The 14,948-nt window shown below is 33.3% G+C and overlaps 1 protein-coding gene across 2 annotated transcripts in view; it reads left to right on the top strand.

Moving 5' to 3' along the window:
- The window catches only part of ADCY8 (adenylate cyclase 8), a 364,885-nt gene that overhangs the window by 74,968 nt on the left and 274,969 nt on the right, over nucleotides 1–14,948 (top strand). For both annotated transcript variants that reach the window (XM_031947205.1, XM_031947204.1), the window contains exon 2: nucleotides 12,295–12,444. In XM_031947205.1, coding sequence (XP_031803065.1) covers nucleotides 12,295–12,444 — 150 coding nt within the window. The remainder of the gene's footprint in view (nucleotides 1–12,294; nucleotides 12,445–14,948) is intronic.

The raw sequence follows: 14,948 nt of genomic DNA, 5'->3' as shown, positions 1-14,948 counted from the left end.
CCATACTAATTTCCAATTTTGCCAGCAATTTTTGTCAAACAGTGAGTTCTTATCCAAAAAGCTGGGATCTTTGGGTTTGTCAAATACTAGATTATTAAAGTTATTGACTGTTTTGTCCTCTGAACCTAACCTATTCCACTGATTAACTAGTCTATTTCTTAGCCAGTACCAAATGGTTTTGGTAACTGCTGCTTTATAATATAATTTTAGATCTGGTACAGCTAGGCCATTTTCATTTGATTTTTTTTTTCATTAATTCCCTTGAAATTCTTGACCTTTTGTTTTTTCATATGAACTTTATTGTTTTTTTCTAGGTCATTAAAATAGTTTTTTGGGAGTCTGATTGACATAGTGCTAAATAAATAGATTAATTTAAATAATAATGTCATGTTTATTATATTTTCTCACCCTATCCAAGAGCATTCAATATTTTTTCAATTGGTTAGATCAGACTTAATTTGTGTGGAAAGTGTTTTGTAGTTTTGCTCATATATTTTCTGATTTTCCCTTGGCAGATAGATTCCTAAATATTTTATACTATCAGAAGTTACTTTAAATGGAATTTCTTTTTGTAACTATACATGTTGGATTTTGTTAGAGATATATAAGAATGCTGATGTGTGGATTTATTTTGTATCCTGCAACTTTGCTAAAGGTGTGAATTATTTCTAATAGCTTTTTAGTAGAATCTTAGGGGTTCTCTAAATATACCATCATATCATCAGCAAAGCATGATAATTTGGCTTCCTCATTAACTACTCTAATTCCTTTAATCTTTTTCTTAACGATTGTTGCCAAAGCTAGCATTTCTAATAAAATATTGAATAATAATGGTGATAGTGAGCAACCTTGCTTTACTCCTGATCTTATGGGGAATGCTTGCAGTTTATCCCCATTACATATGATGCTTACTGATTGTTTTCAATAGATGCTATTGATTATTTTAAAGAAAAGTCCATTTATTCCTATACTCTCAAGTGTTTTCAATAGGAATGGATGTTGGGTTTTATCAAATGCTTTTTCTGCATCTATTGAGATGATCATATAGTTTTTGTTAATTTGGTTATTAATATGGCCAATTATACTGATAGTTTTCCTAATATTGAACCAGCCCTGTATTCCTGGCATAAATCTTATTTGATCATGTTGTATTATCCTGGGGATGATTTTCTGTAGTCTTTTTGCTAATATCTTATTTAAGATTTTAGTATCAATATTCATTAGGGAGATTGGTCTATAATTTTCTTTCTCTGTTTTCAACCTAGCTGGTTTAAGTATCAGTACCATGTCTGTGTCATGAAAGGAATTTGGTAGGACTCCTTCATTCCCTATTTTTTCAAAAAGTTTATATAGCAGTGGGGCTAATTGTTCTTTAAATGTTTGGTAGAATTCACATGTAAATCCATCTGGTCCTGGGAATTTTTTCTTAAGGAGTTGATTAATTGTTTGTTCTATTTCTTTTTCTGAAATGGGACTATTTAAGTAATTTACTTCCTCCTCTGTTAATCTGGGAAGCCTATGTTTTTGGAGGTAGTCATCCATTTCACTTAGGTTATCAAATTTCTTGGCATAAAGTTGGGCAAAGTAACTATTATTGCTCTAATTTCCTCTTCATTGGTGGAAAGTTCTCTTTTTTCATTTTCAAGACTAACAATTTGACTTTCCTCTTTCCTTTTTCTAATCAGATTTACCAAAGGTTTATCTATTTTATTGTTTTTTTCCCATAAAACCAACTCTTAATTTTATTTATTAGTTTGATACTTTTTTTTTACTTTCAGTATTATTAATTTCTCCTTTTAATTTTAGAATTTCAAGTTTAGTATTTAATTGGGGGGTTAATTTGTTCTTTTTCTAGCTTTTTAAGTTGCTCACCCAATTCATTGAACTTCTGTTTCTCTATTTTATTCAAGTAAGCTTCTAAAGATATAAAATTTCCCCTTATTACTGCTTTGGCTACATCCCACACATTTTGGTATGATGTCTCCTCATTGTCATTATCTTGAGTGAAATTATTAATTGTGTCTATGATTTGCTGTTTCACCCACTCATTCTTAAAGATGAGATTATTTAGCTTCCAATTACTTTTTGGTCTATTTAGCCCTAACTTTTTTTTTTTGTTGTTGAAGGTGGTTTTTATTGCATCATAATGTTAAAAGAAATTATTTACTATTTCTGCTTTCCTGCATTTAATTTTGAGATCTTTATGTCCTAATATATGGTTAATTTTTGTATATGTTCCATGAACTGCTGAGAAGAAAGTATATTCCTTTCTGTCACCATTCAGTTTTCTCCAAAGATCTATCATATCTAATTGTTCTAATATTCTATTTACCTGTTTAATTTCTTTCTTATTTGTTTTGTGGTTTGATTTATCTAATTCTGAGAGAGCAATGTTAAGATCTCCTACTCTTACAATTTTGCTGTCTATTTCTTCTTGCAACTCTCTTAACTTCTCCTTTAGGAAGTTAGATGCTATACCATTTGGTGCATATATTTAGTATTGATATTGCTTCAATATCTATGCTACCCTTTAGCAAGATATAATTTTCTTCCTTATCTCTTTTAATTAAATCATTTTTTGCTTTTGCTTGATCTGAGATAAGGATGGCTACCACTGCTTTTTTGACTGCACTCCAGCCTTTTACCTTTACTCTGTATGTATCTCCCTGCTTTAAACATATTGTAGGGTTATGACTTTTGATCCAGTCTTCTATCCACCTCTGCTTTATGGGAGAGTTCATCCCATTCACATTTACGGTTAAAATTACTAATTCTGTATTTCCTGTCATCTTATTATCCCCAGATTATGCTTTTCTTTTTCTTGCACCCCCTTACCCTCTTTCCCAGTATTAAACTTATGGGCCCCACTTGTGCCACACTGCTCTCCCTCTTTAGGATCCCTCCCTCTCCCCTTTGAATCTCTTCCCCTTTATTGTACCTTTCCCTTATTACTCTTTTCCTTTTCCTTTTCCCTCTTCCCCCTTTTTAATGAGATGAGAGAAGATTCTCTGTAAAACAAATATGTCAATTATTTTCTCTTTGAGCCAACTCTAATGAGAGTAAGAGTCACACAATGTTCCTCCCCCTCTCTAAAATCCCTGAGATATGATAGGGTTCCTTTGCTTCTTTGTAGGATGTAGTTTCCCTCTTTTTATCTCCCCTTTCCTCTTTTTTCTGACACTATCTCCTTTCCATTTCTACTTCCTTTTTTATGTTATATAAGTAAAATCAAATTATACATGCAGTCTTTATGTATATCCACAGCAGAAATACAGTTCTCAAGAGTTCCTTTTACCTTTTTCTGCTTCTCTTGGGTCCTATGTTTGGAGATCAATTTTTTTTTTGTTTTTGTTTAGATCTGGTTTTTTTTTCCTTAGAAACAATTGGAATTCCTCTGTTTCATTAAATGTTCATCTTCTTCCATGGAAGAAAATGCTCAGCTTAGCTGGGTAGTTTATTCTTGGCTGCATTCAAAGTTCTTTTGCCTTTCGGATTATCAGATTCCAGGCCCTTCAGTCCTTTAATGTGGAGACAGCCAGATCTTGGGTGATCCTTATTGTGGCCCCTTGGTGTTTGAATTTTTTTTTTCTGGCTGCTTGTAATGTCTTTTCCTTAGTCTTATAGTTCTGAAATTTGGCCACAATATTCCTTGGAGTTTTTATTTAACGGTCTTTTTCAGAAGGTGTTTGATGAATTCTTTCAATGTCTATTTTACCTTCTGATTCTATTACATCTGGGCAGTTCTCTTTGATGATTTCCTGTAAAATGGTATTTAGGCTCTTTTTTCATCATAATTTTTGGGAAATCCAATAATCCTCAGATTGTCTCTCCTAGATCTATTTTCCGGGTCTGTCATTTTTCCAAGTAGGTATTTAACATTTTTTTCCTAATTTTTCATTTTTTTTGGTTTTGCTTGACGGATTCTTGATGCCTCAATGAATCATTCATTTCTACTTGCCCAGTTCTTATTTTTAATAAGTTATTTTCTTAATTAGCCTTTTAACTTCCTTTTGTATATGTCCTATTGAGTTTCTAAATGAGTTGTTTTGCTCTATGAAATTTTTTTCCATTTCTCTATTTTTTTTTTACTGAGTTATTTTCTTTTTTCAATTCACAAATCCTACTTTCCTGGGATTTCTTTACCTTTTCCAATTCACATTTCAGGAAGTTGTTACTCTCTTGCATAGCTTCTCTTTCCTTTCCCCATTTTTTTCTAACTCTCTTTTAAGATTTTAATAGTCTCTTCTAGGAGAGCATTATGTGATTGGGACTAGATAACATTCCCCTTTGGGGTATTGTCTGGAGACTGTTTGCTATTAATCTCCTCAGGGTTGAAAACCTGCTCTTTTTCTGTATAGAAGCTATCAGTCATCCTTTTGATTTTTTTACTCATTGTTTAAAGCCTGTGGGGTCTGCCTTCAGGGCCAGGAGGTTACCAGCTTCCTCTGCAAAGCATCTGTCCATATACCTATATAGACAGTAGCTGTCTTGTAAACAGGCTTCAAAGAGTGGTGAGGTATGGGAGTGATCTGGGAAAAAGTTTCCCACTAGAAGTGATTCAGGCCTGGTTAGCACAGGCCAAACTGTGGAAGTGTCCAGTGAAGAACCCCATTGTGCAGATTAGTGACTGCCCTGGAGCTAGAGGTTGACCAGCAAAAGTGTCACTATCCCAGGCCAAAGCCCACCGTAGGGCTGTGGGTATTAGCAGCTGACCAGCAAATAGCCCCACAGGGACTGGAAATGTCTCTGCCCAGGGAAGCACAGTCTCTCTGCAGAAGTTCTATTGCCCCAGGCCAAGCTCCCCACTGGGCACATTAGAGGCTGCCCTGGGTTGTGCCCACCTGCCGTGCAGATTTGTAACTGCCCCAACCAAAAGCCCTGTACTGCAGAATGCAACTGCAGAGCTGTGTTACAGTCTGTATTGAGTCACTCACTTCAGATTTTGGGTGGGTATAGCCAGATCCTGTTAGGTCTTGTTGTATTTAGAGTACCGTCTACTTTTGGCTTTGATTTCTTCTTCTTGCAACCAAGGCAGAGCAATCAGCCTATGCCAGAGCTGTCTCTGTAAATTTTCTAACCACAGAGGCCACCCCCTCCCTGGTTTGCTCCTTTTGCTAGCCATTTCTATTTCCCTGCTTGTGCTGATCTGCTCCGGCCCCTCAGGACAAACCTTCTCTGGCGAACTTCCAGATTATCTTTGGCTGATGACTTGTTGTACTTCCAATCTTCATGAATTTTACCAGTCAAGTGCCACTTTTGAGGCTGAATTTAATAATTAGTCATGAGGTCATGAGAGGAGCTTCGAAAGTTTGTGTGCCTTCTCCACCATCTTGGTTCCCCTGGATTGAAATTTGCATGCCATTGGGAAAGTTACCAAAGTTCCCAGTTTTCTCAAATAAGGAGATTGGACCAGTTTTAATTCTAAAACCCAATCCCATCTCCTCATCTTACATATGAGGAAATTGAGGCCCAGGAATAGAGAAGTCACTTGTTCAGAGTCACATAGGCTGTAAATAGTAAAATCTGAATTCAAACCAAAATCCTTTGATTTTAAATGCAGTATCTGGATGACATTTAACCACATGCTACTGCAAAATTCAGACATATAAACTCTGGTTTACAGTACTGCTGCACTTTTTGCTAACTACAGATTTCATTACATCCCAAGAGTTAAAATTTTATGGTTGGATGATGACATGGATTTCATTGTCCTGAATTTCATGTAAAAAGTGATTAGTGCATTGAAATTGTTCTGAGATCTGTCAGTTTACTAAATGCTGTATGACATGGTGAACTGTGATGGAATAGGAAGTCAGGAAGAACTAGATTCATATTGCATCTCAGACAAAAATGTGACTTACCATCTCTAATTCTAATTTTTTTCTTATCTGTAAAATAAGGAAGATTTGTTGAGGATCAAATGAGATGATCTATATAAAGAAAATTTTAAAACTTTTACTGCCAAATAAATTACTAATATGAGAAAGCCCAATGAAATTGGAGTCAAAGGACTAATTATGGGTAGCTTATTAATGAACTCTGTGACTTTTTTTGTTTTTCTGTACCTCAATTTCCTTCTCCGTAAAATGGAATGGGACCAGATAGTGTCCTCAATTTCCAAGCTTATGTATTATGTTTCTAAATACTGAAGAAACTTCTGTTTTGAAAGATCCCTTATTATTTATCTGAGAACAAACTTGCTGGCGGATCAGGATAAATGTCTACTAAATGATATTTTTGAGCCTAGATTGTCACTGTGGCATTCTTAATAACAGACAAAAAAAATTAAAAATGCATAGCTCATCATTTATATAGAAATAAAGCTGGCAGTAAATGAAAACAGATATCCCAAGCAAGTATTTAGCTAAATATAAAAGTCCATTTTCTAGAAGCCCACTATGTAATATTTCTCAGTGATTGGGTATCACTCTTTTCATTTTATAGTCTCAATGGTGAGATAAAAAAAAGTAACCTGAAACTAATGACATCTCCTTAAACTTTCTTCCATATGAATTGTTCTGTCTTCCTTCCTCCCTCCCTCCCTCTTTCCCTTATTCCCTTCATTCCTTCCTCCCTCCCTCCCTCTTTCCCTTATTCCCTTCATTCCTTCCTCTCTGTCTCTGCCTTTGCCTCTTTCTCTTTCTGTCTCTTTCTCTCTCTCTCTGTCTTTCTCTGTACTCTGTATTGACAAGCATCTTCTATTTGGTTAGTATAATCTTTATGTTACTAATTCATTTCCCCTTGTCATACTTTCATCATGGAAGAGAACCAGGAAAACACTATAAGAGAAGAATTGGTTTACATGACCACATGGGCTAGGGAAGATTTTAAGTATTTTTTTCCTTAATCAACCAATAAGTATGTCCTGATAATAACAACATACATAGCATTTTAAGATTAATAATTAAGATTAGTCATTTCATCAAGATAATCTTAGGGGGCAAGTAGCATAGGTAGAAACTAGGTAGCATAAATATCATTGGTCATATTTTTTTAAATAAATAAGGACATAAAACCTAGAGTACTGAAATAATCTACTCTTGGTTACACAAAACTGGGATCTGAATCTCATTTTCCCAACTTCAAGTCTAAAATACTTTCTATAATCCCACATTGCTTTTCAACCTGATGTTCCATCTGTGATAACCTAGTTTCTTAAAAGCACTGCTTAAACTCTGATAGGTGTCAAATTAGAAAGACCTGAGTTCAAATCCTTTAGTCAGATATTTACTAGCTATGTGACCCTAATCAAATCTTTTTCAGATTCAGATTATGGAAAATATGGGTAATAATAGCAATAATAGCACCTACCTCAAAATGTTGTGAATCTCAATGTATTATAATACATTTAAAGTGACTTGAAAGTTTTTAGACACTGGGCAATGTCAGTTATTGGTTATAATTTGACTATGAAAAGCAGTAAAACCTTTGAATGTGGGCTTAATCATTGAAATATGTGTCTATGATCCAAGGAACAAGTCTAGCTATATTTGGAGAAGGCTCTTATCAGAAGGAGGGTCTTATGAGAGTGATAACATTTTGGAAAACAACTTATGAAACCATTTACTAAAGTGTGGAGGAGCTGTGACCTGCTTCTTTGAAATGGATATTTACTTCAGTAAAATCACCAAGATATTTTAAAAACTTGACTCCCCTTTGTTATATTCTATGAGATACTTTCAAGTCCTTGCTTTTAAAGAACAATTCTCCTCTCTTGTTCTCTTAATATCTTTTCCTTGTCAACCTTAATTTCCTTGGATTAGTTTATATAATTTATATATATATAAAACTATATAACTATATAGTTTATAGTTTTCTATATTTTGGATCCTAAATCTACTTCTTAAATGCCCCTTGAGTTTAATTAGAGATTCTATCTTATGTACCTTTTTATTTCTCTTAGTGTTTAACATGTGCTTGTACTTTACTAATATATTTTTTTTCATAAGTGAGCTTGAATGGTTTCAGTAGACATTCAAGTGATTGATTCTTAACTCTTTTTCTCCTTTTTTCTTGTCTTCAATTCTTATATATTCTCTGTCTCAATTTCTCTTTGTCTCTGTCTGTTTCTCTTTCTCCATACATTTATGTGGGTGTGGGTGTGGTATGGATATTACGTGTGTTTATATTGTCCAAATTTAACTAAAGCTGACCATTCTAAAAATCAATACTTTAACTTCCTCAAGTTTCAACTTTTTCCCAATTAGTTTATTACTGGTGTCAGTGAGATAATTTACATGCCAAAATTGAAATTTATTTTTTTAAATTTCATTTGTATTTATGTTTTATGTCACTTATATTCTCTCTTTAATCCTCCTTTTACCCCTCCCCAAAGTCATCCCTTATAATTGATTTTTTAAAGGAAGGGAAAAAATTAGGAAAACTAATACACACACATACACACATTTGAAATTATGTGCAATGTCACAAATCTTTAGACCTCTACTTCTTCAAAAAAGAGTAAAAGGAGATTTCTTCTATTTTTGGTGGAAGGCTGAGCTTGTTCTTTATAGTTTTGCAATATCTTCTGATTCTTGTTCTTTCCATTTACCCTTCTTTAGTCATTATGTATAGCTCTTTCCTGACTCTGCTTACTTTATCTTGTAACATTTCTCACAAATCTTCCCATGCTTCTTTGTTTTATCATGTTCACTATTTCTTATAGCACAGTAACATTCAATTACATTCATTTATAATTTATTTATCTCTTATGCAATCAGTAGACATGTATTTATTTCCAATTCTTATCTAACATGAAAAGAAGCACTATAACAATAATCTTAGTGCATATAAAGTCTTTCTTTTGTCAGTGACTTTCTTCAAATATATACTTCATAGTGCAATCCTTGGATCAGAGCATATGGAGTGTTTAGTCATTATATTTTAATAATTCCAACTTGCTTTCCATAATAATTGTATTAATTCCCACCTCCAGCAACAATAAATCATAAGTCTTTCTAAAACCACTCCAATGTGGACTGTATTGGGGAGGGGTAAAAGGAGGATCATTGTAATTAATATTAATAATAGAATGATGATTTTTGGATATAAAAATGAAGCCTAATTCCTCTATGTGCCAAACAATAAACATTCCAAAGGTCAGAGAGCCCTAGAATCTACTCTATAGTGACTGTCTTGTTTGCTCCTGTTGGAGTTAGGACTATGTGACCACTAAAGTATTCTTCAGGAAAGCACCATCCACCACTAGAAGGATGCACCAGAAATAACAATGACCTATGATCCAATGGGATGGTATCATGGTGGCTCCCTTATTTCTAGTGCCTTCCCTCCATTGATTATTTCAAATTTGCCCTGTATATAGCTTATCTGTACATAGTTTGTATGTTGCCTCCCTCTTAGACTGTGGACTCTTTGAGAAAAGGAAATGTTAAGTGTCTGAGGCGAAATTTGAACTCAGATCCTCCTGACTTCAGGGCTAGTGCTCTATCCATTGCACCATCTAGCTGCCCTGAAAAATGACTATCTTTTGCCATTTTGTTGTTCTTTTTGGTAACCCATCTTTAGAAAATAGGCTACATAGTAGGCACTTAGTAGGCACATAGTAAGTACTTAATTTGTATTCCTTGACTGACTGATTAATTAGGGTTATTTACTACCTAGTCAAATGGTTTACAATTTTCCCTAAGGGATATTTTATTCTTTGGTAGTAACTAACATAGGTCCAGGTACTAGGCAGAGCAGAACTGATGTAGATCTGCATAACTGAATGGAACTTTCATATTTAGTGTCAACGAAACAATATTTATTAAACACCAAGGTTTAATATGTCCAAGGTTAGATGTCAGGAAATATAAGCCATGAAAAACCTGACAAATGACCTGCATAACTGAATGGAACTTTCATATTTAGTGTCAATGAAGCAATATTTATTAAACATCTACCATATGTCCAAGGTTTGATGCTAGGAAATATAAGCCATGAAAAATCTGACAAATGACCTCAAAAAAGACAATGCAACATAGTAGAAAGAGTATTTGATCTTGGTTAAGCAGAGACTTAATTTTGAAGACTGTCTCTAACACTTAAGAGCTGTGGGATTTGAGACAAATTAATCTCTCTGGGTCTCAATTTCTTCATCTATCAAATATATATCATAATATTTCTAATCTTTCCTCTATGGGATTGTTATGATGAAGGTTTTTCATGAAACTTGAATTCAGATGTGTAAGTTGTTATGCCATAAGAATAGGCTCATAATTAAGTTATTAATATATAAAAGGGGAAATGTAAGTATTATAGATCAAGTGGTATATTATGATAACAGGAAAGGGACAGAATCCAAAGAGGAGGCCATGCCTGGCATCTCAAGAGGCAGCATGACATTGGGAAGATTCTTTCTCTGGGAGTCTGAGGAACTAAGTTCTATTCCAGGTTCTGCCATTAAGTTGTTGTATGACTGAGCAAGTAACTTTACTTTTCAAAGTATCAGTTTTCTCATCTGTAAAATGGAAATAATATTTCTACTGCCTAAATCACAGGGTTATTGCTCAAGAAAATGATATCTGAATTTTAAATAATCATAGAAATGATAGTTATTATTATTTCTTAGAAAACCAAACAGGAGTGAATAGACAGTAACATATAAATAAGGAGACTATCCAGAAATAGGCAGCTAGATGACACCATGGATAGAGTACTAGATATGAAATCAGAAAGACTCAAGTTCAAATTCTGCTTCAAATTTCTTACCTGTCTCTCCCTAGGTCACTTATCCCTTTTTTGCTTTAGTTTCATCATCTCTATAATAACACTTACCTCCCCAGTTTGTTGTGAGAGTCAAGTGAGATAATATCTGTAAAATGCTTAGCATAAGCTTTTTAATAATATCTTTTTATTTTCAAAATACATTCAAATTTTTTTGCAATATTCACTCTTGCAAAACTTGTATTCCATTTTTTTCCTTCCTTTCTTCCACCCCCTCCCCTAGATAACAAATTATCCAATATGTTGAACATGTTAGCATAGACTCTTGAAATATAGAAAGTATTATATAAATTAAAGCTATTATTTTCATCAGACTAATTTTTATAACTAATGTTCTAAATTATGGAGGGAGAAAGAAAGGGAGAAAGAAATTATGAAGAAGGGATGAAAAGCAAAAAGACAAACTGTATAAGCTTCTGACACTTACTTGCTCTGCAAATGGGCAAACTATCTGATCTATCCAAATCTTAGTTTCTTCATCTGAAAATGAAGTCAAAAATACAACATTACTAGGCTTATAAGATTATTGACTCTTAAATACAATAATGTATTCAAAAGGCTTTAAAATTTAAAGAATCAAGTATATGAATTATTACTATTATTATAACCACCACTACCACTATTACTACAATTACAAATATTACTGCTGCTACTACTGTTATTATAATTAAAAAGATAGGAAGAGAGAATAATTTTTAACTTATTTACAACTATGGGACTCTGGGACAGAGATATGCTAGTTAATATTTAATAACTAGATTTCTGTACAATATACAAATGCATACATATATCTATTTACTGCTATATATAAATGTATATACATATTTATATATACATATGACACAATTTTAAGTTTAACTTGGATTATTAACATTTTCTCCATCATTTTAAGTCTAGAAATACTAGAAATAATGCTAGAAATAATTCCACTGCCTAGCTCACAGAGTTATTGTTCACAAAAATAATAGATACTATTTCTAGGAGTGAATAGGCAACACAATTATAAATAATTTTATAGTTTGTGGTCTTCTCTGATTTTGGAGGTAACACTGAATAGTCAACTATGAATTCTCACAAGCCAGTGAGAGTTGACTCTGGCACATGCCTACTATGGGGTCATATTTACAATTGTAGTTTACCAAATGTGTCCATGGCTACTCCGGACCCTATGAAGTATTGTACAAACTAATAATCAAATATAGAAAATGTAGATCTTGAAATAAATTATATATGAATAAACCATTCATAGATTCAGAGTAATAATATTGACAAGTATTAATCTTAGAACAACAATTGGGAGACACTATAGTAAAAAGCTAAAAATAATTTTGAAGAGAGAGTAAATTAAATTTCTTCTCATGTTTCCATCCTGAAAGTGGGCCAGTTTTATTTTCATAGCTATATTAAAAGGTTTCTTAGCTTTGGATCACTACATTAAATCTCTTTAAGGAATTCAATCACTCTCTCTCTTTCTCACTCTCCTTCTCTCCCTCCCTCCTTCATTCTCTCCTTTAAGGTAAATATTATTTAAAACATCATACCAGAATAATGTTTATTCCTCTATTTCAGATAGTGGCTCAGGCGGTCTTGTTCATGTGCATGAACACAGCAGGAATCTTCATTAGCTACCTGTCAGACAGAGCCCAACGTCAAGCTTTCCTGGAAACCCGAAGATGCGTGGAAGCAAGGCTGAGACTAGAAACGGAGAATCAGAGACAGGTACCAAGTGGGAAAAGTATATATTAAAGTTACTCTATTATATTTACCTCCATTCTTTAATGTTTTCCCCAGCTTCCTCTGAAAACCAACTCAAGTTTCAATAATTGTCTCCAAGACTTCCTTTTGTTACAAGAGTCTTTCCACCTCCATCTATTTCTGATTGAATATATGCTTCTTAAGTTTAGTGACTATAATTGGTGCTTGTTGAATGAATAAAGAAATGAATACAATTCCAGGTTTTTAAATGCAGCCATTGCTAATTAATTTTAACTGACATGAGTTTTATTCTCCATTGTGTTTCATGATTTACCAAGGGTTCAGTTATTGAGTAATTGAATATTAGAGCTGGAAGCAACCTTAGTACATGGAATGTTAGGTATGAAAGGAGCCTTAGAACACGGAATGTTAGCTCTCTAAAGGAGATCAGAAAGGTGAAGGGATTTGCCTAACATAATAAAGATGGGGCAAAACTATAAATTTCTAGAATACTCATTTCACTTACTTATGCTTCTATATTTGTAAAAACAAAATGTAAAATCCTATATTTTGGTAGGAAAAAAGCATGGTCTCTCATTGTATTGATAATGCAATGTATATGTATTTCTAATCTTTCGACTTACCCTCTAAGGGCAGCAACTGGCCCCCTATGTCATGTCAAAGTTGCTCTAATGTGGAAGTTGAAGGCTATGAAAGGTCACTGAGCACTTGGTCACATTCATGATCCCCAGAAGCCTATTATGACATTCTCGGGAGATGACTTTCCATTCTTGATTGGAGAAATATTACTTTGTGAGTGACAGGGGAAATATTGGATTCAGTGCAGTTCAGTGACTGGCCAAATAGTATCTCTGCTACACAAGCACAAGCCTTTCACTCAAGGATTGATTTAACTCATTAGGAATTTTTTCTTTGATGATTTTTCTTTTCAATAGAAGTTAGGATTATAAAATATGACTGATTCTGCAAAACAGCAAAAACAAAATAAAAAACATCAGCATTTATCCATGTTAAAAAGTATCCTTACCACTATAATATTGCCATCTTAAAAACATTTCTGGAACTGTGTTTTTGTTTTTAATATTCTGGAGTAATATATGGAACCAAATTAAAAAGTACATTTTACTTTATATTATAGTAATACTAATATTGTTTTAGTTGAAATCACAAACATACATATCCTAACTTGTTCATATATTATATATACCAGAAAATTTAACTATTTCTAAAAATTAAATCTCTCCCCACATGATAAAGATTTGTCATAGGTTAGGAAGGCATCTCTCAAGGAAGAGCCACCAAAAACTTTTGATTTTCAAATGGAAATAAAATTTGATTAAGAGGATTAAAGAGGAAGATGGAAGAAGTTCAGTATGAGGCAACAAAGGAATTAGAATTTGAAGTCAGGAATATTTGAGTTCAAATTGGCTTCAGACACTTACTAACTATCTGATCCTAGCCATGTTACTTAACCTCTGACTTCCTCAGTTTCCTCAATTGTAAAACCAGAGTAGTTATGAAGGTAAAATTATATTTTAATTATAAAACACTTAGCAAACTTCAAAGTGCTATGCAAAAGCTAGCTTATTTTTCTTAATATTAATATTATTATTGTTATTATTTATTTCAATGTTCATATACTTATTCATTTTCAAATCTGGAAGAGACTTAGAGATCTTTAGTCTAATCCTTTGACAAAATTCATGCCCAGAAAGTATAAGAAATGATAGGAATCCTATTATGTTATAATCACACCTCTTTTACTTAGATCTTTGACTTACTTGGGAAGATGTCAACACCACTTTTCTGGTGTCATAGCTTCTCCATGCATGCTATAGGTGGGAGATAGTTTCAATGGTAGAAAGAGAATTGCCTTTAAAATTAAAGAGGTAGGGTTCAAGTCCCATCTTTGATGGTGACTACCTTGTGGGACCTTGATCAAAGTTCTTAACCTGCCTTAGTCTCAGTTTCCTCATTGAGGAAATTTTGTGATTTTTAAAAAAAATCTATTATTGTTCTAAATCGATAATCTTAGATTAGGTACCAATATGCATATATAAATGTATGTGAGCTTGTGCACATGTGCATGTGTGTGTGTATGTGTATTTATGATGAACTTGGGAAGGCTTTTTCTCAAATGAGATGGCAAACATAAAATTTATCATGTCACATTATCAGGGCTTTTGCAACTTGATATAAAGCTTCTCAGAACTTGCACTTTACTTAGAAATAGCCTTCTACAATCCATGGTAATCTTCCTGTTGATGAAGCAAATTTGAGTAGAGTTATCTGTGATTTTTTTTTTTAGAACTTTATATCTTTGATTTTTTCAATGCTGGAACTCCCACTAACAAAACTTCTAATAATGAAAGTTAGCAAATCACTTACCATTTACAGTTTCCAGAGTTCCTTGAGTCAATGAAGGTTTAAAGACTTGGTTATTATCATTAACTATTATATATTAGAGGCAGAATTTGAAGCTACTTCTTTCTGATTCCAAGATTTAC

Source organism: Sarcophilus harrisii, chromosome 1 (genome assembly GCF_902635505.1).
Source record: "Sarcophilus harrisii chromosome 1, mSarHar1.11, whole genome shotgun sequence".
Taxonomy (NCBI): Eukaryota; Metazoa; Chordata; class Mammalia; order Dasyuromorphia; family Dasyuridae; genus Sarcophilus; species Sarcophilus harrisii.
Note: the sequence above shows the minus strand (reverse complement) of the source record. Positions and strands in the feature narration are given on the sequence as shown.